At 46.6% G+C, this 26861-nt stretch overlaps 1 protein-coding gene and 1 long non-coding RNA gene across 6 annotated transcripts in view; one reads left to right on the forward strand and one right to left on the reverse strand.

Annotated features, from left to right (window-relative positions):
* Window positions 1-26861, reverse strand: part of LOC309634108 — a 141246-nt gene that overhangs the window by 77365 nt on the left and 37020 nt on the right. The window lies entirely within an intron of this gene.
* FXN (frataxin) lies at window positions 1908-23715 on the forward strand. Of its 2 annotated transcripts, none has more exons than XM_082402492.1 (5): window positions 1908-2120; window positions 8880-8977; window positions 12326-12446; window positions 18368-18465; window positions 22144-23715. In XM_082402492.1, exons 1-5 carry the CDS (start codon window positions 1953-1955, stop codon window positions 22304-22306), a joined length of 648 nt encoding a protein of 215 aa, XP_082258618.1. In that variant the 5' UTR covers window positions 1908-1952; the 3' UTR covers window positions 22307-23715. The 2 variants fall into 2 exon arrangements, with proteins under 2 accessions (XP_082258618.1, XP_082258619.1); XM_082402493.1 differs by lacking the exon at window positions 1908-2120 and adding an exon at window positions 6796-6906.

The raw sequence follows: 26861 nt of genomic DNA on the forward strand, positions 1-26861 counted from the left end.
GAAGGACAGATTCTTGGGAGACCTTAATATTCTCTGCTCTGCTACTCCAAGCCTGTTTCCTTGGCTGAAAAGACAGGGCAGTGATACCAACTTTGCAGGCAGTTGGAGCAGGTACTGGGGCCCTTTCTATGCCAGAACATGCTAAGCATGCTGGTTAATAATAATTCAACTCTCTAAGTATATAATGATGTTCTGAGTGTGTGAGGAAGGGCCTCACTGTTAGTGCCGTGGGTCTGGGGCCGAGGCCAACAACCAACGCACTTCTCTTTGCCTCCAGTGGATTCTACCAGTGTGGCTTTACTGAGTGCTTCTCAGACTTGGCACCATTGACGTTTTGGACTAGATAATTCTGTGTTGTGGGTGTCCTTCCTGTTCATAGCAGGATGTCTAACAGCATCCCTGGGCTCTACCTACTAGTTGCCACGAGTGCACACACACCCTACCCCGGCCTAGTTGTGACAATCCAAAGTATCTCCAGGGCTTCCCTGGTGGCTCAGTGGTTAAGAATCCGCCTGCCAATGCGGGGGACATGAGTTCGAGCCCTGGTCCGGGAAGATCCCACATGCTGTGGAGCAACTAAGCCCGTGTGCCACAACTACTGAGCCTGCCCTCTGGAGCCCACAAGCCACAACTGCTGAGGCCCGCGTGCCTAGAGCCCGTGCTCCGCAACAAGAGAAGCCACTGCGATGAGAAGCCCGCGCACCACAACAAAGAGTAGCCCCCTGCTCACCACAACTAGAGAAAGCCCACGTGCAGCAACGAAGACCCAACACAGTCAAAAATAAATAAATAAATAAATAAAATTTATATAAAAAAAAAAGTATCTCCAGACACTTTACAAGGGGGAAATGGTTTCTCCATGCCTAACATCTACATAACAGGTGCTCAATAAACAGCTGCTTAGAATTACCTGAATGCAAGAAAATGTCTCCCAACCAATAGAATGCCCTGTCAGAGAGCCAGTCAGATCCCACCTCCTTTACCCTATTTTTCAAGGCCCTGTACAAATGCCACTTCCTCCACGAAGACTTCCCTGACTGCCCCCACCCCTAGTTGTATATACTCTCCCATGCAACACTGACAACCACTTAACACTTGTCTTTGTCCTAAGTATTTATACGAGTGTCTTATCTCCTCTATTCACAAAGTACCAAGGTGGCTTTGGTAGAACTTTAACACTTTCTATCTCCTCTTCTCACTATCTTACCCATAAAGATGATATTCTCTAGTACACATATCTGACATTTTCTAAAGCATATATAAAATACGAAAGAACTTTCACAGTTTGTATTCCTTTGCACTACACTACCTAAGCAAAATTTTATTTTAAAATGTATTAACAACTTAGTATTTATTGTGGACTTAACAGGATCCAGGGCCTGTCCAAGAAAACTTCACATAGATTAACTCATTTTATCCTTATAACAACCCTGTGAAGTAGAAACTTGTATACCCCATTTTACAGATGAGGCACAGAGAGGTTAATTAACTTGCCCACTGGCCACACAGGTAGGAAGTGGGCAGGGGACATATTTAAATCAGGCAGTCAGTCTTCTGTCCGCAATCTCCTAACTGCTGTAACCTATACTGGCGGCCAAGCAGCTTCAGGACCCCACCCTGTTCACAGCAAAACTGCAGCTCCCAAAGCCTTTTGTATGGAATTCGTCAGCAGCGGGTCACTAAGCTGAAGTCTCCGAGATCAGGGACCTTGGTTACGCATTCACTGTGTTGCCCAAGAGGTAAGCCCCCTGCTTTGCACGAAACAGGTTCTCTATTTTTGTTAAATGAAGAAATAGAGCAACGCAGGGAAGCTCTTCCTAAAGTCTAACTTCTGGTCGTTTCCCAAGCCTGCAGAAAAGGGAAGCTTGCGACTGCAGCTACAACCCGTGACCACCAGGTGGCACCCGGCGTCCCCGGAGCAGGAGGCGGAGCGGCCGCAGATCGCGAGGAGCATGTGGACGCTTGGGCGCCGAGCGGCTGCCAGCCTCTTGCCCCGCTCGGCGCCCCCGGGCTCTGCCCAGGCCCGCGCCGGGGCCCCGCGGCCAACGAAGGACCCCCGGCTCTACGGCTGCCGGGGCCTGCGCACCGGGACCACCGCGGCCGGCACACCCAGCCAGCCCGTGAGTATCCGCGCGGGCAGCCGCCCGGGCCGCACGCCGGCGTGGCGAGGCCGCGCACGCCGGGGACGCGCCGGGCACGCGCACCGGCTCCAGCTCAGGCTGGGGAAGGGCGGGGGCGGCCGCAGTGCATTCCCCAGTCTTAGTTTCTCCCGGTTACAGCTGCACTGGCTTCCGCTTTCTGGTGAGAGGAGATTGTATCCTGCAGTGCAACTGCGGGAACCGCGCTGGCAAAGGCAGGGAAGGTTGGGCGGGCATCGGCTCTTAGGGACCTGTGGTGGCTCTAAGCTTGTCACGTCTCTTTCCGAGAACTTTAATAATATATGCCAGGTACTATAATATACATATATGTATATTATCTATAATATTAGCATGCTGTAAATATAGAACTACTTCAGTAAAATAGTATATATATATATATATATCAATGTAATATTGACAGTATATGAGTAGCAATACTGTCAGAGCGATGTTTTCAAGCATGGGCTTTTATGAACGAAACGCTTTCAGCGAGCGAGCTAAAGATGTCAGAGTTGTGGAGCACAGTAGCTAGAGCAGCAGGGCTTTTGGATCGGACCTGGGTTCCAGAGTCTGGCCCCTGGACTCAGCAGAGCTCGGGGACGTCGGGGGATCCCAGAACCTCTCTGAGGCTTGCCTTCTTTTTCTGTGAAGGGGAGAGTACCCATTTTGCCGAGCTGGCATGCAGTTTAATTAACATGTATAAAGTCTTCAGCACTTAATTGCACTTATCTTCCCTCGCGGGGATACAAAGAAATACCTGACCCGGTTACTCCACGACTTGAAAGGAGGAAGCCCAAAGAAAGGCTGTGGGGTTGAGAAGGTTACACGGGAGGATGGAGGTGATGTTTAATCAGGGTCTGAAGACGGCAGGGGACGGTGAGGGGCTCTCAGAGGAGAGAACAGCGTGGATAAAGGCCAGGAAAGTGGGCGACGATCAGCTCTGAGTGGCTGGTCCGCTGGATGGATTGTGGATGGTGAAGGAGGCAGGTGAAATCCAACCCAAATTGTTCACGGAGCTCTGGAATTTGGACTTTAGGCCTACACCTCCCGCGGACGTGTGTTATTTGACCCTGTTTGAAGAAACACTGGGACTGGTTGTCAACACTCAAAGCAGGAATCACGGATTTCCCCCTCTTCTCAGGAAAACTAGGTAGTTATGGCCATGCTGGCCCCATGATCCCCTGCAGAACGCCCACGTTTATTACTCTGCTCCTTCTCTCTCACCTGGAGCTGCCCTGACGTGCCCTTCCACGCCTGCCTGTGTCCTCAGCAGTTTTTAATTTAGCAGAGTGACAAGACATGGCGTGGTCTTCTGGACGGTACCTAGTGGCTGTTAAGGGCTGTTGATTCAGAGGCGCACCCGGCAGGTGGGCACTTGGCACATACTGGGATTTGGGCCACTGGGAGGTTGCTAGGTGGTTAACAACCTAGGCTACCCATTGGGCCCCTTTTTCTACAGTTAATCAGGTTGGTTTAACCTGTCTATTCCACAGTTCTCTTGCACATCTTCAGTACTTGTGGAGTTGGGTGGATGACAGTGGCAACCGGAATCACGATCCTGTTTAATTTTTTTAAGGCCTTTACTGTCCTCAGGTTGATCCCTAAAGTCCCTTGTACCAGAAGTCATCAGGACTCCATGTGGGTCCTGATGACTTCTGACCCAAGATCATTTGGGGAGTTCATTTGGGGACCCTTTTCTCCGGCTTTATTTTCTCTACCCGCTGCTTCTACTTCCACAGCAGGGGTAGAATGGGAGCCACCTGTGCAATAAGTTTTCTAGTAGTTACATTGGCAAAGTAAAAAGAAACAGGTGAAATTAATTTCAACAATACATTTACGTAACCTAGTATAGCCAAAATGTTACCATGTCAACAGGTAATCGATACTGAAAGATCATTACTGAGATATTTCACATTCCCTCTTTGTACTCATTCTTTCAAATCCAGTATGGATTTCACACTTCCATCCCTTGTCCATCAGATGTTAAACTGAGTTTACTGTGGAAATACTTGATGTATATTTAGATTTTATAAAATTCACAACTGAAAAAGTAAAGTCACACCCTTGAGTTGTCCCAAACATATTTTAAATTTTCCAGTAACCTTATTGAGTATCATTTTTAAACTAAAATTAAGTGAAGTTGAAAATCCAGTTCCTCGGTCACACCAGCCATGTTTCAAGTGCTCAGTGGCCACGTGTGTCTGGCGGCTACTGTGTGCACAGCTTTGGAGGTGAGCAGGTTTAGCTTCTGGTTGTCAGTTCTCAGTTCCAGCTGCTCATCGGAACCCAGGATCCACAGAAATGCCTTGTAAGCCTGCAGCTCACAGCCCTCCACTGCCTGCCTTACTCACCCCGAGGCTTGGAGAAGACCCTGCTTCCAGCAGGCAGCCTCCGACCGTAATAATAAGAGAGTGTGACAGTGACGGGGTCTCTAACCTTTCCCCTTTAATGCTGGAGGCAGCTCCAAGGAGGAGATACCTAGGTGCCACTGCTCTTAAACAACTTCAGAAGCTCCTGCTGCAGCCACTTCTGCATACCTCAGAAGGCATTTAGGCATCTATTAATTTTTCTAGAGGGACATGATCGTCACTTATGACCCCATGGCCTTTGCCTGGGTGGGTTATGCCCTACTTCACTCTAAATTAATTGTTATTGTCTTCTGCAGACAGTATACATGACTCTATATGTAGAGTGTATACACAAAAGTGTATTTAAAATATCCGTGGGCTTCCCTGGTGGCGCAGTGGTTAAGAATCTGCCTGCTGATGCAGGGGGCACGGGTTTGAGCCCTGGTCCGGGAAGATCCCACATGCCGTGGAGCAACTAAGCCCGTGCACCACAATTACTGAGCCTGCACTCTAGAGCCCGTGAGCCACAACTACTGAGCCCTCGTGCCACAACTACTGAAGCCCGCACGCCTAGAGCCCGTGCTCCACAGCAAGAGAAGCCACTGCAATGAGAAGCCTGCGCACCGCAACAAAGAGTAGCCCCCGCTCGCCACAACTAGAGAAAGCCTGCACGCAGCAACGAAGACCCAATGCAGCCAAAAATAAATAATATTTTTTTAAAATCCGTATTGTTTAAAGATTAATAACAAACTCCCGTGTTCCCACCACTAGGTTAAGAAATTGAATACGGAGTGTTCCAGGGAATTCCCTGGTGGTCCAGTGGTTAAGAATCCACCTTCCAATGCAGGGGATGTGGGTTCAATCCCTGGTCGGGGAACTAAGATCCCACATGCCTCGGGGCAACTAAGCCGGCGTGCCGCAACTACTGAGCTGGCATGCCGCAACTACTGAGCCGGCGTGCCGCAACTACTGAGCTGGCGTGCCGCAACTACTGAGCCTGCACGCTCTGGAGCCCACACACAACTAGAGAGAAGCCTCTGCGCTGCAACGAAGAGCCCGAGTGCTGCAATGAAAGATCCCGCATGCCCCAACGAAGATCCTGTGAGCCACAACTAAGACCCGACGCAGCCAAATAAATAAATAAATATTTTTTAAAAAAATACAATATTGAGTGTTCCATGAAGGCCTGGTGCTCTTTCCGTTACAGCCCGGTCCTCCCTGAGAGGAATCTGCTCTCCTGAATTCTGTCAGGCATCCCCTTCTCAGAGTTTCACCTCCTGTGTATGTCTCCCTAAAGCATGTACCATTCATTTGAAAACACCATTTTGCTGTATTTATTGTGCTGTGCCTTACTCCTTGTGATCAATGTTGTTGTGATCAGTGTTTGAGACTCAGCGACACTGATGCACACCGTTGTCATTTATTCGCTTTGTCTGCTGGATGGTAGCCGTTGGGTATGTCACACCTTGTCCAGGCTCCTCCCGTGACATCCGGCTGAGCCCAGTGAGCTGCTCTTGCAATGGTGCTGCACTGGGCGCGCCCGTGCATGGACAGAACCTCCTCTTGGGTGAAGCCCTCAGACTGGCATTGCTGAGCCAGGGGCCAGCAGATATCCCACTCACTAGATGACAAGAGTGGTCGTGCCAGTTTGTCCTCCCCAGCAGCGGATGAGAGCTGATTCTCTCTTCAGGCTTGTGGTTTGACAGGGTCCAGGAGACCGAGGGGACCCTGGGGTGAAGGCTGGCCTCCCTGCCGACCACCAGGCCAGGCCTTAGTTGAGTCGTGTGGTTCCAGGGCCTGAACTTGAGCCTGTGGGCCCAAGAACTATCTAGTATTTCCTCCGATGTCTCCCATGAGCCAGCCCGGTGCTGCGCTCACGGAGTCACTGAACCCTGGAGACTAGAGTAAGCAGACCCGCACAAGACACATAGTCCGATGGCTGCAGGTGATGTGGCCGCAGGAGGGGTGGCCCTGGGTGGCTCCCCACCGTGAAATCCATCTGCCTCCCTTGGGCAAAGGCTGGATTTTGCCTCTCTGACCTCCTACCTCTTCACACTTCCGTTGACATGCTTCAAAATGGAAATTGATGGAACCCTCAGGCCCCGTGTTTGGGATATTGATGTCCTCTTGTTGGATCCTCATAACCAGTCTGCAAGGCCGGTACCATGATCCCTACCTTCAGAGAAGGAAGCAGAGCTTGGGAGGGTTAAGCAGTTACCCAGGGAATGTTAGATGGGGAAAGCAGGTGAGAGACCAGATGGAGTCTTTGGCAGCTGTTCCTCTTGTGATTCAACACAGCTGAATGAAGTCTTCTGCTCTGGCTGTGAATGAGTACCTTGCTTTTAGACCAGCCCTCCCACCAGACCATCGAAGATGTAAAATTAAAGGACAAAAACAAGAGAGAAGGGAAATTGACTGAGGTGAGCCCTGCATTCTCAAACACCTCCCCTCCGTGTCTGGAGTCCTGTATCATTCTCTGGATGTGATTCTTTGCTTTGGGGCCCAGACCTTGGGTCCAGACAGCATGGGTTCAAATCCCAGCTCCCCCACTTTGTGTGACTCTGGGCAAGTTACACTTCCGTGCCTCAGTTTCCTCATCTGTAAAATACAAATACAGTCGATCCTCCTTATTCCTGCATCCTCTACTTGTGAATTCACCTACTCACTAAAATGTATTTCTATCCCCAAAATCGATACTCAGGGCACTTTTGTGGTCATTCTCGGATGTGCACAGAGCAGCAAAAAATGTGAGTCACCTCCACTCACATGTCCCTGGCTGAGGTCAGACAAAGTGCCACTCTGTCCACTCCTCAGCTCCCACCGTGGAAACAAGGGTCCTGTTCACAGTCTGTTTGGTGGCGCGTTTTTCACATTTTCCTGACTTTCGTTTATAATTTCACTGTTTAAAGTGGCCTGCAAGCATCGTGCTGAAGTGCTGTCTAGTGTTCCTCTGTGCAAGAAGGCTGTGATGGGCCTTAGGGAGAAAATACGTGGGTTGGATAAGCTCTGTCCAAAGCGTGAGTTCTAGCGCTGTTGGCTGTGAGTTCAGTGTCAGGGAATCAACAATATATATTAAACAAGGCACCTTTGAACAGAAACACATGTAAAACAAGGTTATGCATTGATCATTTGGTGAACATGTGACCAGAGGCTCACAGGAGCCTCTCCATATTTCCCTTAGTAACTTGCTAATCCAGTGTTTGTGGCAACTTTATAGGACATCACTGTCGTGAATAATGACTGTAAATATTACTTCCCTCATTGGAATGTAATGAGGACTAACTAAGTCCCTTTGTCTAAAGTCTGAGGACGCTACCCCGCTGATGGTGAACACTCTAGAATGTGCTGTGGCGCTACTGTGCTTATCACGGCCGCTCTCTCACTTCTCCCTTCTGAGCCAACGTTTTTAAACGGCCATCTGCGTTCTGCACCCCCATTTCCTCCGCTCACTTCTCAGCCTTCTCCTTTCTCAGCTTGCCCAGGGCCCTGATGGCTCAAGAGAGTAACCACAGCCTCTGCCCCCTTCTCCTAGTGGCAACCACAGTGCTCTTTGGAGAAGGTGAACCTTGCCACCAACCTCAGGAAGCCCCTCGGTGCCTTCCTGGGAGGAAGTCCAGCAGCCCACCTCTCCATCACTCCCCTGCCGTCTCCACTCGGCTGTACCACTTCTCTCTCCGTCCAGACCTCCGTCCCCTCCACCATCTCTCTGGCTGGTCCGCCTGCCTGGCAGTCATCAGCTCAGACCCCAGTCCTCAGAGCCGGGCTCCAGGACGCTCAGCAGTTACGTATTGAAAGAAAGCAGTGGGTCACGGTGTCCCCTGCAGATCGTGTTAGTGAGATCTGTCACATAGCCCTGCAGGCACAGCCTCTCTTCTGGACACCTGCTATCTGTTGTTACTCGCTTTAGTCACATTGTAAGAACTTCGCTGACACTTCCCACCGCACCCCCCAACCCCCCCGCCCCCCTCCCGCCCTGCCACCCCATCCCGCCCTGCTACCCCATCCCAGTCCGGAGCAGTGCTGCCAGCAGCGCCTCCCGTGGTGGTGGGTGTGTCCTGTCTGTGCCACGAGCCACAGGATGCCACAGGGCACCCGAAACGTGGCCGATGGGACCGAGGAACTGACTTGTAAATTTTTATATTATTCAATAAATTTACATTTAAATAGCTGCCTGTGGCTTGTGGCTACTGAGTTGGACAGCACAGGCTTAGAGAGAGCCCGGGAGAGCGCGGTTTGACGCACTAAAAGAAGGCGAAAAAATTTCCTGAGAAAGATATACTCTGAAAAACTTTAACCTCGTTACTCCCGAATGTAGAAGTAGTGATATTCAAACTGTGCATTAATGGACTGTATGTTGAAACATGGTAACGTTCTTCTTCACTTTGGCTTTTAGAGTCTGAGCCTCTGCTGCCTCAACCAGATCCTGAATGTCAAAAAGCGGTGGGTCTGTTGGATGAATTTGAGGACAACGGGAACTTTGGGTGACGCTGGGTGAGATAAAACGCCTTCCACATCAGAGATCTCTCTGATGAGATCTCTCTCAATATACAACATATGCACACATACACATACTTCTTTTTTTTTTTCCTCTTCTCTTACCTTTTCTAACAACGACAACAACAAAAAAAAAATCAAAGAAAACCGAAACCCATCCCACAGAAAGCCATCCCATCTGTTTTCTCCCTGAGCAGCAGCATTCATAAGCGTCTTTCCACATCACTACTTACCCACCGCATTATTTTTAATGAAATAGTATTAAGTTTTATGGATGTACCATAATTCATTTAACCCATCCCCTACTGCTGGACATTTAGGTTGTTTCCAGAGTTTTGTTATTATTCTCTTTGACATCTTAGTAGTTAGGGCAGGCCAAGCTTCTGTAACAAGTAGACCCAAAATTGCAATGGCTCCAGCCAGGAGTGGTTCGTGTCCCCCTCTCTGTCGGTGGGGGGTGGCCAGGCCTCTGTGAAACGATTCAGGGAGCCGGGCTCCTTCCACCTTCCTATCGCCTATCAGCAACTTACTGTCCTCTGCAGGTCGAGGCCAGGTCACTCTGTCCAGCTTCCACTCCACAGAAAGGGACAAGAGCATGGAAGGTCTGGAGGTGACATCTGTCCCTCACTCACATTGTAGCAGGAAGGACTTAGTCCGGGGGCCCCAGCTAACAGCTGGGGAGGCCAGGAAATGTAGCCCAGCGGGTGCCTGGAGGGAGGACGCAATGGGTTCTGGGGAAAAGCTGCCAGGCACCGCTGCAGCCCACCGCCCTGCGCCTGTATCTGCAGGGACTCTCCTTCCACACACACCCCCCGGCTGCAACCACAGGACCGTGCAGTCACTCATCCACCCCGAAGGCCGAGGTGTCCAGCAGCAGTGGGACAACCCCTGCCCTGGCTCTGGGGGACTTCCGTCCATGAAACCCTGGTTGGAGGCTCTTCCTTGTCCGTCACTCCCCGTGGCCGCAGGGGAGGCGGGCGGTGGGACCTGTGACCTCCTTGGGCAGACTCTCTGCTACTGTCTCCCAGTCCCTCCAGGCAGTCCTCTGAGGTTGGGTGGGACCTTTGCAGGAAGCCCCAGGTCCAGCTTCCTTCTTCAGGGTCTACTTCTGGCCTCTGGGAAGCACACCTTCGTCCTGCCGTGCTAAGGACAGCCCACTTCTGCCATGGCCGCCCTGCCATTGACAGGTAGCACCTGTCAAGCTCTTGACTTTGGACTTTATGCCTGAGTCAGGGGTGCCTTTATGTTCCCCAGGCTCCTCCAGGCACATGTCAACCTCTCCTGGTTCTCTCCAGGTCCCCCTCCATCGGCTGTAGCCGAGGAGAGGGAGAGGGAAACGTCCAGCACCGCCCCACCGCAGACCCCTCACTTGCCATGTCCTGATCAGCCCTGTAGCCTTCCCCACCTTGTGCCCTTGAGGTGGGTGACGGGCTGGGTGGGGGAGGGGCCATACTGCAAACCTCTGTCTTGCACTGACTGTCTGGCAGCCACTGGTGTCTTACTGGGGCCACTTAGAAACTCTCAGATGATGGAGCTGTCCAAGACGCCTCTTGTAACCTACAGACATGTCCTCACCCAGGCGCAGAAGCTCATACAGGGAGGTTTATAGCAATTTCCTTTGTCATAATTTACATACCATAAATTTCACCATTTTAAAATGTACCATTCTGTAGTTTTTAGTGTCCTCAGGAGGTTGTGAAACTTTCACCACTGTCTAATTCCAGAACATTTTCATCACGCCAAAAAGAGACCCCATAACCATCAGTAATCACTCCCCGTTCCTCCCTCCCCCAGCCCCTGGCAACCACTAATCTACTTTCTGTCTCTATGGATTTATAGCAATTTCAAAAAATTAAAAAATAGTATCTATACAGGAATGTCTCCAAGTTATAAGTATACAGCTTGATAAATTTTCAAAAACTGAAGATACCATGTAACTCAAGAAATGCTTTGAGAAATAAAATGTTACCAGCCCCTTGAAAGCAAGCCTCTGCTCACTTCTAGTTATTAACCCCTCCCTGCCCCAGAGTAGCACCATTCTGATTTCCAATAGCATGGATTAGTTTTGCCTGTTTTTTAACTTTATATAAATATATCATCAAATATAAATATGTCTGTATGTGGCTTCTTTCAGTCACCATCAAAAGAAGTGTTTTGTCCATATTGTTATATTTATAGACAATTCTGTTTTGCACTGTAGTATTCCATTTTATGAATATATCACAATTTATTTATCTATGGTATTTCCTATGGATACTTGGGCAGTCTCCAGTTTGGGCTGTTGGATAGTTCTGCTATGAACATTCTAGTATGGTGCATGTCTCTTGGTGAATTTGGGTATGCATTTCTTTTTTTTTTTTTCTTTTTTTTCGAGCAATTACAATATTTATTAAGTATCAAATTGTATTATACAATTCTGTATTTCTGTCATCTGAATTATTTTTTTCTAATCGAAATTGGTTTTGGTCTTTTCACTGCTGAGGAAATTTATATTTGGGTATGCATTTCTGTTGCATAAATGCCCAAGAGTGGAACTGATGGGTCATAGGATATGAATATATTCAATTTTAGTAGAAGTATCAACAGTTTTCCAAAGTGATTGTCCAATTTACTTGCCCATCAGCAGTATCTGAAAGCTCTGGTTACTGCACTTCCTGGCCAACTCTTCATATTATCTGTCTCTTTCATTTTAACCATTCTGGTGGTATCTCAAATGTGATTTTTTAATTTGCATTTTCCTGAAGATTAACAAAGTTGAGCCCCTTTTCATATGTTCATTGCCATTTGGATATCTTTTTTTTTTAATGAAATCTGTTCAAGTATTTTGCCCATTTTTCTATTGGATTTTCTTTTCTTATTGATTTCTAAGAGTTCTTTACATGTTCTAGATATGTCCTTTTTCAGATATATAGAATAAAAATATTTTCTCCCACTTTGTGGTTTGCCCAACAAATTTTAACAACAAAAGCAATGGAAGCAACCTCAGTGTCCTGCTGAAGGGAACAAACTGAATGAATAACATAAGATAAAATACTATGAAAACTGTATGTGCTAATATGGAACAATTTCCAAGACATATGAAAGGAAAACTGCAAGGTGCTTCACTTATATATTTAAAAGAGATTGCTCATCATAGCTGACTCTGGGATGGGGGCTGCCTATTTGGGAAGAAAGGCTTACTTCTCTGTAAACCCTTTGATGCTGTTTCAGTTTTTACTCGGTATATGTTAGATATTTTCCATCAATTTAAAAAATTTAAGTAAAAAATAAATGTGTCCATTGATGTTAATAAAACGGAGCAGTTTGGTGATTGCATGATCGGGGTTGTTTCTGTTCCCCTCACAGCCCTCTGGACGATACCACCTATGAAAGACTGGCCGAGGAGACGCTGGACTCCTTAGCAGAGTTTTTTGAAGACCTTGCAGACAAACCTTACACGTTTGAAGACTATGATGTCTCCTTTGGGGTACCTATTTGCTTCTTTTCATTCTTCTGTATCCTCCCTAAGAATTTTAGCTCACTAAGATAAAGAATTCCTCTCCAGCAGTATGCGGTTATAGATGGGACCAAAAGACTGGGGTTCTGGTGTCAGCCCTGCATCACCAGGCTTGTGACCTTGGGCAAGTCACTCAGCCTCTCTGAGCCTCACGTTTGCCTAAAAATACAGATTCTCAAGCTTCACTCAATACCTGTGAAGATAAATCAGGGAGGGACCCAGGCATGTGTTTGTGTAGCAAGACGCCTCTCATCATGCAGGCAGGCTAGTTCCTAAGTGGGGTGAGAGATTGGCCAAGATGTATTCAGACTAGACATGGGCCCCACTCCTGGATATTCTCATACAGTGGTCAGGGTACAGTCCTAGGAAGCATGTTTTTGAAAAGCTCACCTGAGATTCTAATGAGCATCCCTGGGTCCCATCCCTAGGGATTTTTATTAATCAAATAAAAATCGGTCTAGGGTGTGGTCCAGGCCAGGATTTGGGGTTTTTAAAGTTTTTAGAGTAACTCCTCAGAGGATTCTAATGCAGCTGGGCGAGAACCCCAGGGCTGGATGAAACTTAAGCCCCAAATCCTAGAAGCCAGGGCAGTGCTGGTGTGTATCGACTGGCCACCAGGTGGCAGACTTGAGCAAGGGTCTGCCTATGGGTTTAGAATTATTGCTTAAGCCTTAGGGAGCAGCTCTTTTTTGCCAGTGGGAGCACATCCCCTGCAGAGGTTAACCCTCTTGACAGCAATTAATTAATACCAGAAAATGTCATGAAGAGTGCATTTGGTATTAAATCATGGAATTATTTAGGACAACCAGCTGTCAGGCTAAAGTGATAGAAATGGTATTGGATATTGCTGTTGGGGGCACTGGTTAGAAAAGGACTCCATCAGATGGGCAGGTGTCAAGCCTAGTTGTAAGGACAGTAAGGGACTTGGTGGTAACGAGGCAAGAAACGATTGAATGCCTTCCAGGTGGATTCATTGGTCGCTGTCAGCAGCAGAAATGTCCCGGCGGGGCTGTAGATGTGCTTATGCAGGCAGCCTCAGAAGGCAGAGCTACTTGGGAACCATTACAAACTGGCTTCCGGAACTTGACCATCTGTGGGATGATTAGAGCTGGGGAAGTTACAGGTCTCCTCTACCCCAGCCTCCTTACCAGGCTCTGTAACTATGGGGAAACCAAGGCTCAGGCTAAATTCTGCCACACATGCAAACCTTTAGGAACATGCCACAGAAATAGTCACACCACCTGTTCTTACAGGATTAATGAAGCCCCTGCTTGACTCAAACGCTTTGCGTGAATGTTTCATTAGAAGCAAAGGTGCCAGTATTCTAGCAGCTGAATTCTGCTCACCTCACTAAGGCAGGCAACAAAAGCTTCTGCTCAGTGGCGGGTCAGGATCTTACCTACCTTCAGAGTGTCTCTCTGAAGAGTGATTCAGCTGCTGCACTTTCCAGAGTCTAAAACCCATTCTTACAAGGGAAGAGGCACCTGAGTTTTTCTAGCCAAAACATATAATGTACATTGAGTACCATTCTACTCACTAGGGAAGAAGTATTTCTAGCAAATCATTTGCCAAGTAGGAAAATCTCTAGTGTAGGTGTAGAAGGCTAATGGCATATAACAGCTCCCTCTGTAGTCTGGACTTCTAAGTACTTTGAAATGCTGTCTACCCTCGGGTGTGAATTCCTGATTAGAGTCCTTCAGGTGCTAGCAAACTTATGTATTTCACATATAAGATAATTCAGTTGAAATTACATTATAGACAGTAGAACACCTGTAACACCATTACTTGAGCTTGGTTGGAGTGCAGTCTTTCCATGCCCTCAGGGTCCAGTTGGATGTCACCTCCTCTCTGCAGCCCTCCTAGATGCTCCAGGCAGACACCACCCTACCCTCCTTGCCCAGCGCTCTGAGGATGCCTGCACGGAGCACTGATCACCCTGTGTTGTAACTGTCTCTTTACATATCAGTTCCCACGGCTACACTGAGCTTGACAGCTGGAACACTGCCCATTCCTGGTCTCCCAGTGCCTGGAACATTGCTCAGTACTTAGCGGGGACTTAATAAATGTCGATTCACTGTGTAAATGAAATGAGGCCCACCTACTTTTCCAGAACATGCTTTCATTGATGCCACTCAGCACTTAGTGCTGTTTTATCCACTTGCTACTGGCCAAATAGGCAAATGAAAGCAATACTCTAGATACACCCAGGACACGTTCCTTCAGTTTCCTCCTGGGGACTGGGAGACGTGAGCAGCTTCTTGGCTACTGTGTTGTCCATCAAGTGGGGCGGGTCACGGTGGATGTCAGTGTCTGGGTCCAGGCCTCACTCCTCACTGGTAATGGTTATCAGAGGGAACTGCCTACCAGAGCCAAAGCCCCTCCCGTCACTGGGCAACCACGGAGTCGGCTACACTTGACGCTGGAGACCGTGAGAAGCACCACACTATTTAGAGAGTTACCTCCACACTGCCTTCGTTTTTTTTCCAGGCAGAGCCCTGGCCTCTTAGACACTTTAATGAGAATTTGCTTGCTGCCATTCCTTCGTTCACTGAGTTGTCTGCATATTATTGCCATAGAGCAGAGGTTTCTTAACCATTTGGCGATCAGGACACCCTGTGAGAATCTGACTGCACTCCCAAGAAAAACATCCCTGCATACCTATGAGTACATATCAGCTTCCAGAGCTATATGCAGACCCCTGAAGACCACCTCTGGGTCCTAGGTCACACACCCCTGCTCAGAGTTAGCACTTTATTGGATATGGTGACAGAGGGCCTGGTCTAGCATCCTGCATTTGTATTTTCTTTCCGAGAGCGCTTCAGTGAATTATCTGTGAGGGCAGGTCCTTCAGCTGTAAAGGAGAGGTGACAGTAACCTCTACTTCCCCGGGTGTATCTTAGGATTCAATGAAACAATGTAGGTAAAAGTGCTTTATATTCATTATTCTTATTCCTTGAGGGGAAGTCAGCATCTGTTTTAGGAGTGTGGGAAGCCACATGCATATATGTGAAATTCCCTGACTCAACATGCCATTCCCATATGTGTCTGTTTCTGCAAATGAGCTGGGGACAACAGAGCCTGAGCCTTGCTATTTTTGCTTCCACTGATATTGCCTGTCGGGAATCAAGCCTCACCAGCTGTGGCCAGGGTCTATTCCAACTGGTCAGTGCCTGGGTCTCAGCAGCTGCTAAGTATTGCCTCTCTCTCCCGCACTGCCCTGCATTAAAGTCTACCCACTCTCTCAAAGTAGACACTCAGATTGCCCCTTAAGGAATAACACTAATGGACAAAAAACTCTCTTTATTTGGTCTACTTGAAGACAGTTGCAAAAGCTTTAAGAACTCCTGGGGAACCAGCAAGACAGCTAGTTACCCTTCTCTTGCCACTTTCCTTTGGAAACGGCTTCTGGCTCTGTGGGGGAAAACATCTAGTTACACACCACGAACAAGAGGGGGCGTGGTTGAGCGTTGCCTTGCATAACCTTGCCCTTCATGTGGTATGTATGTGTTATCACAGTGCCACTCTGTTCACTCATCCACAATTTTTTTTTAATTCAGTGATACTTTGTACAAATACTGAAAATGCTAGGATGAAAAGACAGATCTGCTCTCAAGGTGCTTATAGTAGTGGAGCGAAGGGGCAGGTGACCAGTAAACAAGCTAGCAGCTCAGACGCAGTGAGGAAAACACAGAAGCTGTGGGGACCTGCACGGGTCATGGTCCCAGCTGAGGGGCGTCAGGGTAACCTTCCCAGAAGCACCTCAGCTCACCCATCAGCCCCTCACCCTCGCACTGTCTCTGAAGGAGACAGAGCAGATATTGTCCCAAGGAGACGACACAGCTGATGGGGCTTAACGCACGTCCCTAGACCTGGCCCCCTGCCTTTTCTGCTGCATCACGCACCTCCCAGGTGTAGGGTCAATGCACATTGGAGCAGTTAAGGGCCACAGATAGGTCAGATAGAAGAAATTATGTCTTGATTCTCTGGGCCTCATATCGTATGGAAAAATAAGCCATAAACTATATATGGAGGGGGGAAGGAGTGACTGCTGATAGGTACAGGGTTTCTTTTGGGGGTGACGGAAATAGTCTGGAATTAGACAGTGGGGATGTTTGCACACTTTATATGAAAATACTTTGTGGAATGCTAAAAACTACTAAATTATACAGTTGTAAGAAATTTTTAAATAAAGGAAAGGTAGTCCTAACAAAAGAGTACACGTGGGTTTCAAGAAAAAATGTTTTAAAAAGCAAACTTATGTATACTGTGATCCTAGCCCTGCATTTAAAAACTGGCAGCCGATACCTGGGCGTGAACAGCTCAGATCGCTGATTCACGGGATTGAGAGAGCGCCTCGTGTTATGGAAAGAACAGCATCTTATGGACCCGAGCAGACCTGAATATAAGATCAGCCCTGCCCGTTACTAAGTTTTCTTTATTACCCTGTCCCTCTGTTGTCCTCATCTATAAATTGGGATAAAGATTCCTACCTCCGATGGTTATGGTCGCAGAGGAAGCAGTTTTACACAAAGTGCAAAGCACAGTGCCTGGCACAGAGTAGGTACTGAAAAATAGTAGATGCTGTTTTTATTGATGTTTGCATTTTGTTTATACCACCTGTATTCCCAATGCCTCTATAATTTTGCTACGTTTCTTTTTTAATCAGAAAAAAAATTCTTTAAAAAATAACCCAATAGTGTCCTCCCCATCCCATGCCTATCAGTTATATTATTATTGACACTTCCTCCACCGTGTTTTGTTTGTTTGTTGTTTATTTTTTTTCCATACCGCTTGTGGGATCCTAGTTCCCCGACCCGGCGAGCGATGGAACCCGGGCGACCTGCAGTGGAAGCACGGAGTCCTAACCACTGGACCACCAGGGAATTCCCTCCACCTTTTCAACAGCTCTTTGTGTTTGCAAACCTAACACAAAACTTTTTCTAAGAACTACTGGGGGGCCCCTTGGTGGGCAGGGGCTCTGAAAGGCACAGAGAAAGGCTGCCTGTCCGCGGGCCGTGCAGGGGATGGGGAGCAGCGAGGCTCCCCGTTCACCAGCTCAGCCGTGTAGCAGTTTCTTTAATATCCTGCGCATTCTAGAGAGACCTCAGGCCTTGGGAGTAAAGGGTTCCTTTGTTGAAAGAGGGTTTTCAAATTTAAATGAGCATTTATTGGGCAAAGGTGGACCAGCCGGTCTTGACGAATTCAAGGCTCCTGTAGAGGAGAATAAAGCTGGAGAGGGGTATCTGAGAAGCTTGTGAGCTGGGTGGGAAGGGTCTGGAAATAAGACCCCTAGTCTGGAGTGTCAGCCTTCTGCTGGCAGAGCTCAGGCTACTGCTCTTCTGAGACCAGCAAAGCAGGTGGTTTGATTATTTCCTTCTCTCTTGCCTTTTTTCCTTTCTTCGGTCGTGAACTTGGCCTGCCCGATGTTTGTGCTGACTGGGACGTCGGAAGAGTTGGTGTCTCCATTTTTTAATGTCTCTAGTATGTTCTGGCCGGTATTTGAGGAACCAAGGCAGCAATAAGGATGCGGATCCTTTCGTTTGCCAGCTGCAGTACCTCTGACTAGTCACTTAACACTCCGAGCTCCTGTTTCCTCTCCTCAAGAGGGGACTAAGGATATTCTCACCTTGCCCACCTCATAGGAAACGAGGAAAAGCACTGTGAGATTTAAGTATCATTGTGATTAATCATAGTCTGATTCTGAGAGCAGCGCTCTTTCTGCGTTACCTCCTAATTCCAAACACTAAATTAAAGACAGTTCTTTATGGTGTATGTTGTGTACCTGTATAAATGCAAAGTGTTGAGATATAACAAAATAGGAGGCAATTATGACACAGTGATAACTTTGTCTTGTTTTATTTTCTTCATGCTTTTTCCATCTGATGCACCAGAGTGGTGTTTTAACAATTAAACTGGGTGGAGATCTAGGAACATATGTGATCAACAAGCAGACCCCAAACAAGCAAATCTGGTTATCTTCACCATCCAGGTACGTTCAGAAGTCAAAATCTCTCATTGTTTAGCTTGTTCGAAATGAGACTTTGTGGACCATTTAAGAAGTGTCACCCTCATGTGTTAGCAGCTGTGTAAGTGAACCTTTCCTGATGTTTTGCAGCACGTCTCATGCTCAGTAGGAAAGTTTACTGTGGTTCTATCACTTCTGTCTGGTGATTATGTGGTTCTAAAAGCAGATAGTGGGACGTTAACAAGATGCAAAGTGAAAAATTTTCGGAGCCCACCTTGACAGTTTTTCTCTACTAAATCATTGCCGTGCCTTTGAAAAAGCCACTTTTGCTTTTACAGCATCTGAACAAGTTGCACTTTGTCTTCAAAGTTTGGCCTCTGGTTCATTTTGAGCATCTCAGTTAAAAGTCAGTTTAATTACATTTGCAGAATTGGGCTGTGTACCCTGTGGAGGTGGGAGGGTGTTTTAAACAGTCCTTCTAGGGCTTTTCATCCCTCCTGCCTTTTCCATTGATGTGCTTTCAATCTAGCGGAATAAAACATTGTATTGTAGACAGTCTGTACTGCGTCTCAAGGCCTGAGAACATGCAGGGAGAGAGGGTTCGTCATCCCTCTGGCTGCTGTTGAAGTGGTTATAAGACAGTAAAAGAGACGCCCACAAAAAGCTCTCAGACCGGCCTTCCTGGTCACTCATTAGCACTTCCAAAGAGAATGCGCTGACTGTGAATTGGGAAAGGCCCAGATATAACCAGCATGGAAGTCTTTGAAAGCCTCACGGTTTTTGCATTTAAAAAAAAAAGTATTTAACTCTTCTCCTGCCCCAGTGTTGACATCACTTTTAGGCAGTTAATATTATACTGTTTATGGTGCTGTAATGTGTGATTCTTCGTTCAAAATAAATAAAGCATTAGGCCTCCTTCATCCCAGCCTCGTCTAGGAAGTATGTTATAATTCAAGAAAAACAACTCCAAGGAATCACTGTCATTTCTAGCGAGGCCCTTATTCACAGATGGTCTTGCTTTTAGATCCAGGTAGTTTACTTGAAGTTTGGCAGGGGTTGGGGGGTTACCCTGGGAGGGCCAATTAGCCTGTTCTCTTTGGCCTCAAACAGTTGCCCTGACCATAACTGTGGCCATGCACAACGGCTGCAGTCTTGTCCTTCATCTTCAGAGGAACCAGTATGAGAGAAACTGGCTGGATCAGCTCAAATCCAGCCATCCGCTTTGGGAATCAGTGGCTTTGTAAATAGCAGGCAGGGCACCAGAACCAGCTGTGATGGCTGCACTAACAGAATTTCCTCGTGTTGTATCTTGAGACAGAAAAAGTCCTTATAGCATTTGGACACACCTACCAGCAGTAGGATCCTACCACAGGCATGTTTAGAAAAATCTACTTCTGGATAATAAGAAATTCCGAGAAATTCCAAGTTTTGTTGTTTTTTTAAAATCTGTAATTCATGATGGGAATCTGGAAAGAAAATCTGCCGAGCAGCCTTTTACTATCACGGATACTCTGTTCCTCAAAAAAAAAAAAAAGTTTATTTTCCACTCAATTTTTCACGTTGGTCCAAAATAATCCTTCCAAGGGCTGCATTTCTGATATTTGGGGGGCTCTTTAATTGACAGCGTTTCAGGTCAGAGGAAGCAGTGGCCTTACCCCATGACCTTGCTTGAGGAGATTGTAGGGTGGAATCAAGGAGAGGTCTGGGTGGGCAGCTGGACGGCCGAGGCAGCGTGGAGGGGCCTGGAGGCTCTCACGCTCGCCTGGCATCCCGGCAGCAAATCGGAGTCCAGCCAAGGGAGCATTCTCTGGATTTGGCCCAGGTTATTATGCCTTTATGTGTTCAGCTATTTGTGCGTATTAGACAAAAGTCCAGTGCTTTTGCTTTGTCCCTATTATCATTATCCCCACTGTTAAGTAAGTGTTCAAACCCCAGCCTTTGGTTGATAATACAGAAATCCTTGATGTTTTCCTAACCCCCCAAAGATGCTTCCCTTCTAAGCTTTCCTCGTCCCTGGCAAACCCGTCCCGGTCTTGGACTTCGGAAAAGCTCCCCTGAGTGTGTGCAGGTGGACTCAGGGGCCCCTTCCTTCCCGTGGGCTCTCAGCATCCTCTGCTCCTTTGTCCATGAAGGCGTCATCATGTAGCACCATTAGCTGCTGGCACTGATCTCGGGTGGCCTCGGCCTGCAGCGGTTTGAAGCAGGATTTCGGTTCCCGGCCAGAGATTGAGGTCAGGCAGTGGCAGTGAGAGCGCTGAATCCTAGCCACCAGACCACCAGGGACCAGTGGCCAGTGACAAGGCCCTGGCCCGTCAGCTGTGTAGAAATGAATTTCCACATAGAGATGGAAAGTAGTGAAGCAAGTAAAGTGTTTACTAGGAGGAAAAAGAGTACAGTACGTGTGGATACACACACTTGTGGGCTGAGAGAGAGAGTCGCACCCTTGTGGTAGTTTGAATCACTTTTATGGGGCATTTCTTCCAGGTTTCCTTTAACCGATCATCTTGCTTTGCCTGGTTCTGAGTCCATATTTGGTATATCTCAGGGTCCTCCCCTGTGTACGTGTGCATCTCTTAGCCAAGATGGATTCTAGCGAAGAGGCCTATGGGTAGTTGACATCACTTACTATGGGGTGGCGCCCCCTCCCTTTTGACTTGCAAGGAGCCTTTCTGTGCCTGTGTAGTTGGAAAGGTCTCCTTGACTTTGAGAATGAGGGATATGCGCGGCCTTTTGTCTCTTATCTGGGCAGGGCTCAGCTCTTCTCTCGATTGTCCTGCTATTGATATTTTGGAGTTTCTGTCCACAGGGAAGAACTCCAGGTGCTTACCCTGAGGCCTATCTATCTCCTGCCTCAGCACGTCCCCCCCAGCCCCCCACCCCCGCACCCGCTCCACTAGGCCGAGAGGAGGTGGAATTAATGGGCACATGCTGTGTCTGTCTGGAATAATAAGACACGGCAAAACCTAGCCACACCCGGGTCCACACAAACACAGCGTTCCCAGCATGAAGTGCACATACGGCTTGTGTTCACTAGATGAGCTTGAGATGGATGAACTAGCCCATCAAACTCTCACCTTCATGGACTTAAAATTGAATTAAGAAAACTATTTTTTAAAATAATAATACAGATGGTTACCAGGGGCTGGGGAGAGGAGTGAATAGGGAGTAACTGCTTAATGGATATGGAATTTCCTTTGGGCGATGAAAATGTTTTGAAACTAGATAGAGGTAGTGGTTGCCCAGTGTTATGAATGTACTAAAATGATAATAATAATGTAGGTAAGGGACAAATCATGTCAGTGGTACATGAATGGCCATCATCTAAAAGACACTGCTGTGATATTTCAGCTATCATATGTGAGTTAGGAAAAGCAAAAGATCAGAATGTGATACACGGAGACTCATCAATAGGGTTGAAATGTTTTCAGGTCTTGAGAGGTGTTCTGTGAATTGTACCAGAGGATAATTGTGTAGCTGCTTTTTTTTTAATTGGCGTATAGTTGATTTACAGTGTTGTGTTAGTTTCAGGGGTACAGCAAAGTGATTCAGTTGTATTAAACAGACCCTAAGACGAGAAGTCAAATACGTGGCTCGTTAAGTGCTACTTTCTAGATCTGCACTGCAGTCAGTGAATTTCTTGGTGACAGTTTCTTCTGAAGGGCTGTTCCCGTGGACTTACTCTGACTGTGTTTTGTCCTGCAGCGGCCCCAAGCGTTACGACTGGACTGGGAGAAACTGGGTGTACTCCCACGACGGTGTGTCCCTCCACGAGCTGCTGGCCACAGAGCTGACTCAAGCCTTAAAAACCAAACTGGACTTATCTTCTCTGGCCTACTCGGGAAAAGGCACTTGCTGCCCAGCCTAACGCTAAAGACACTGAAAGCTCTAAAGTCAAGACCCCAGCTTCGTTCTGCAGCTGAATGGCTAGTCTTTTCCATTCCTGCTTTTGAGGACAGTTGCATTATGTGTAACGGCTCTGTGAAAAGACCGTGTCGCCTCCTGCCCTGCCCCTGAGTTCAGATTTTTAATTTCTGTAGGTTTCTTTGGGTTTATTGTCTGATTTCTTCCCTCACGTGATAGCCCTTATCTTTCGTAATGTCTGTATGCCCATACCTTTAATATATAACCTCACAACAAAGAAAAAGAAGAAAGACAAATTCCAGGAGGAGAAATGAATTGGCTTCACCATTCATTCTCTGAAAGACTTAACTACAAAAACTGCATGAAGAGTGGCTGGCCAACCTTGCCATCCTATCTCAAAATGAGACTCATTAAAGGGAAACCTAAAACATTCCTACTCCCCTTGAAAGTGTAAACACTTCTAAGCCCTTTAGTATTGAAGCATCAGTGGCAACTCGGGAATTCTGAAACCGAAGACCATTTTCTGTTTGTGCTTTGTGACTGCCAGGGTGTGGCCCGCATGGGGTTAACACAGGGAGATGTGGTGCCGTGTCTTCCATATGTGCATATATATGTACACACACATTTACATGTGTGTGTACATATATATTTTTTAAATTTAAGGGTCAGTATAGAATAAGCTATTGCAACACTGGTCTGAGGATGCAAAAAATCTCCCAAAAGCCATCTCTGTAAGCTCATGGATATAGTATAATAAATGAGGTCATGGAGCTGAGGAAGTACTTGGTAAATTGTGAAAAGCCACATAAATGAAAAGATGTTGGTGTTAATGAAAGGAACCCCAGTCTTACATTTGGCCCAGCCCGAAAGTAGTTGTCTGTCTCTGGGCAAGTTTCTCAAACTCCCTAGACCTCTGTTTCCCGGTGTTAACAGAAAGGGTTAAACTGGATAGAATATAGTCGATTCCCAATTTAGACATTTAGTGGTCCTGTCAGGCAACTTAACAGGCCAGCTTTAATGCCCTCTAGTAGAGGAGATGACAGTGAACAGTTTTTTTTAAGCTATAGAGTAAGTATATGGTTTTGGGTTTTGTTCTACTTGAATTTCAGTTGAATTCACGTTCAAGTAATCATCTTTTATTGTGCCATTACTGTGCTAAGCCTGGGCTGTAGGCTGAATGTTAAGGTGTTGATCCTAACCCCCAATCACCGCCCTCATAAATGAGATTAGTGTCCTTATAAGAGAGACCCCAGAGAGCTCCCTCATCCCTTTCACCATGTGAGGACAGAGCGAGAAGACAGCTGTCTATGAACCAGGAAGCAGGCCTTCACCAGACGCCCAGTCTGCTGGGGCCTTGATCTTGGACTTCCCAGCCTCCAGAGCTATGAGAAATAAATTTCTGTTTATAAGCCATCCAGCCTCTGGTATTCTGTTACAGCAGCCCTGATGGACTGAGACAGCCTGCTACACCATATGACCTTGTTTGAGTTGTTACTGACCTGCATTTTACACATGAAGAAACCAGGGCTCAGGAACATTAAAACTCACCCAAAGTTAGGCTCCTGTTCTGCTAAGTCTTTACTAAAGCAAGATTTATTAGTGACTAGTCTATGCAAATCTGTAACAAAGGCTTTTGCAGTAGGAAAACCAAAAACACATTGCACTGTGGAAAAAACTCTTAACAATAGAACAATATAAACAAATGCTAAATGAGTATTTAAAATATAGTCCTTTTTCAAAAATAAATTATTTTTTAGTCCAGTGGAAATTTTTAAGTGGGGTAGGTCAGTACCAGTGAAAAAATAAATCGTGTGTGTGTATATGTATCTCTTGCTTCTAATGAAAGTTTCGTTGTCCCTCATTTACCTAGAACTCAGTTAAGTGGTGCGCTCTCCTATCTGGGACACAACGTAAAATTTAAAGAAGTATTTAATTGGGCTGTGGTAACATGCAAATGGAAATTAGGGACTGTGCTCTTAATCTTTTCCTTGTGCAGCCTTTCAGGCCTGTTTACTTTTATTTACGTACAATTCTAACTGGTTTAATTATTTAGATTCTGAGACCCTGGGAGATTCCCATTTAAGGCAGCAAAAAGACTGCAAGCACAAGAACAGCAGCTGGGGGAGGAATAAAAATCATGCTCTGGGCTTCCCTGGTGGCGCAGTGGTTGAGAATCCGCCTGCCAATGCAGGGGACACGGGTTCGAGCCCTGGTCTCGGAAGATCCCACATGCCGCGGAGCAACTGGGCCCGTGAGCCACAACTACTGAGCCTGCGCGTCTGGAGCCTGTGCTCCGCAACAAGAGAGGCCGCGATAGTGAGAGACCTGTGCACCGCGATGAAGAGTGGCCCCCGCTCGCCACAACTAGAGAAAGCCCTTGCACAGAAACAAAGACCCAACACAGCCAAAAATAAATAAATAAATAAATAAATAAATAATAAAATTAAAAAAAAAAAATCATGCTCTGACAAGCAAACTGGAAAAGTACCACGGTGTGCGGTCAGTGCCCCCCATACCTCGGACCCTGGGAGCATCATCTCACCTATGGTATCACCTGTATTAAGGATGAATTCTCAGGAATACATTGTAAATGTCCAGTATTATTTAGCATAATAATGTTAAGGGGGCAAGAAAATATATTACATAATTTTAGAAAGCGTTCTATTATGTTTCGCTTCCTGAGTGGATAGACCCTTTGCCACTAGAAAATAAAACTATCCAGAATGATTTATTTACCTCTTTGTGAAGATACAGAAAAGCACTGGGGTATGTAAAAGAGAGCCTGAGTTTTTTGGGGTTTTTTTAAATCAGAGTTTAAAAAATTTGATCCAAACTCTGCCACTTAACTTGTTTATTGACACTAGCCTCAGTTTTCTTGTCTGTAAAATGGAGAACCTAACCTGTGGCACCTGGGCCATGTGCAAAGCAAACACATGACAAATACTATCACATGCGCAGCATAATTTCGTATTCAGATTTGGGATTTTCCCCCGAAGTATGATTTATGACATGCTCTACTCAACCTCAAACTTAGTCAAAACACTTATTTTGGTTATCTTGGTGATGGATTCTGATTCCCTGGAACAATTTTTCTTGCCCCTTACAGTACTTGTATTTTACTCCATCTTCTGCATAGCTTCTAAAACTAATAAGCCAACCTTATGTTTGACAATTTGTATTAAATAATAGGTTTATCATAGGTTTCTCAAGCTATACCTGACTCGATATTCTAATAAACCTCATTGCTACTTCTGAAGAAAGACCCCTGTTCATATATGTGAAGTCTGTGTGGATTGGCTAGACATGGTTGCCAAGGAAAGCGGACTTCATACCTCCAAGGTACATGCTAAGATTAAAGTAATTTTAGGTCATGTCCAGTTGAATTCTTGGCATGGATTTATCTTTTGCAAATGAAAACAGCTACATACCAGAAAAAGAAGGAGGGGCACAGGTATGAAATTTCATAGAAATTTACCCTGCTGTTCAAAACTATGACTTCATGACTGTCTTTCTGTGTACACTACTATTAGAGTAAGAAATGGCTTCAGATCCTTGGCTTGACTTAATTAACCATGACATTTTAAAGATCCCAATTAGTGGCCCCTGGGAATTTATAAAACTGAGCTCAGGCTTCCCTGGTGGCGCAGTGGTTGAGAGTCTGCCTGCCAATGCAGGGGACACGGGTTCGAGCCCTGGTCTGGGAAGATCCCACATGCCGCGGAGCAACTAGGCCCGTGAGCCGCAATTACTGAGCCTGCGCATCTGGAGCTGTGCTCCGCAACAAGAGAGGCCGCGACAGTGAGAGGCCTGCGCACCGCGATGAAGAGTGGTCCCCACTTGCCGCAACTAGAGAGAAAGCCCTCGCACAGAAATGAAGACCCAACACAGCCAAAAATAAATAAATAAATAAATAAATAAATAAAATTTTAAAAAAAAAACAAAAAAAAAAACTGAGCTCACTTATATCCTGATGTTTGCTACAGAAACAATCTGAGCTCACCTGGTCCAGTTTCTCTGGATGTATTATTTAAGATAAAATGTTTCAGCTCTCGGGCTTCCCTGGTGGCGCAGTGGTTGAGAGTCTGCCTGCCAATGCAGGGGACACGGGTTCGAGCCCTGGTCTGGGAAGATCCCACATGCCGCGGAGCAACTAAGCCCGTGAGCTACAATTACTGAGCCTGCGTGTCTGGAGCCTGTGCTCCGCAACAAGAGAGGCCGCGACAGTGAGAGGCCCGCGCACCGCGATGAAGAGTGGCCCCCACTTGCCGCAACTGGAGAAGGCCCTCGCACAGAAACGAAGACCCAACACAGCCATAAATAAATAAATAAATAAATAAATAAAATTAAAAAAAAAATGTTTCAGCTCTCAACAAACAGGGTATAGAGGGAATATACCTCAACATAACAAAGGCCATATATGACAAGCCCATAGCTAACATATTCAAGAGTGAAACGCTAAGAGCTTTTCCTCTAAGATCAGGAACAAGACAAGGATGCCCACTGTCTCCACTTTTATTTAACATAATATTAGAAGTCCTAGCCAGAGCAATTAGGCAAGA

Source organism: Balaenoptera borealis (assembly GCF_965194805.1).
Source record: "Balaenoptera borealis genome assembly, chromosome: 8".
Lineage (NCBI taxonomy): Eukaryota > Metazoa > Chordata > Mammalia > Artiodactyla > Balaenopteridae > Balaenoptera > Balaenoptera borealis.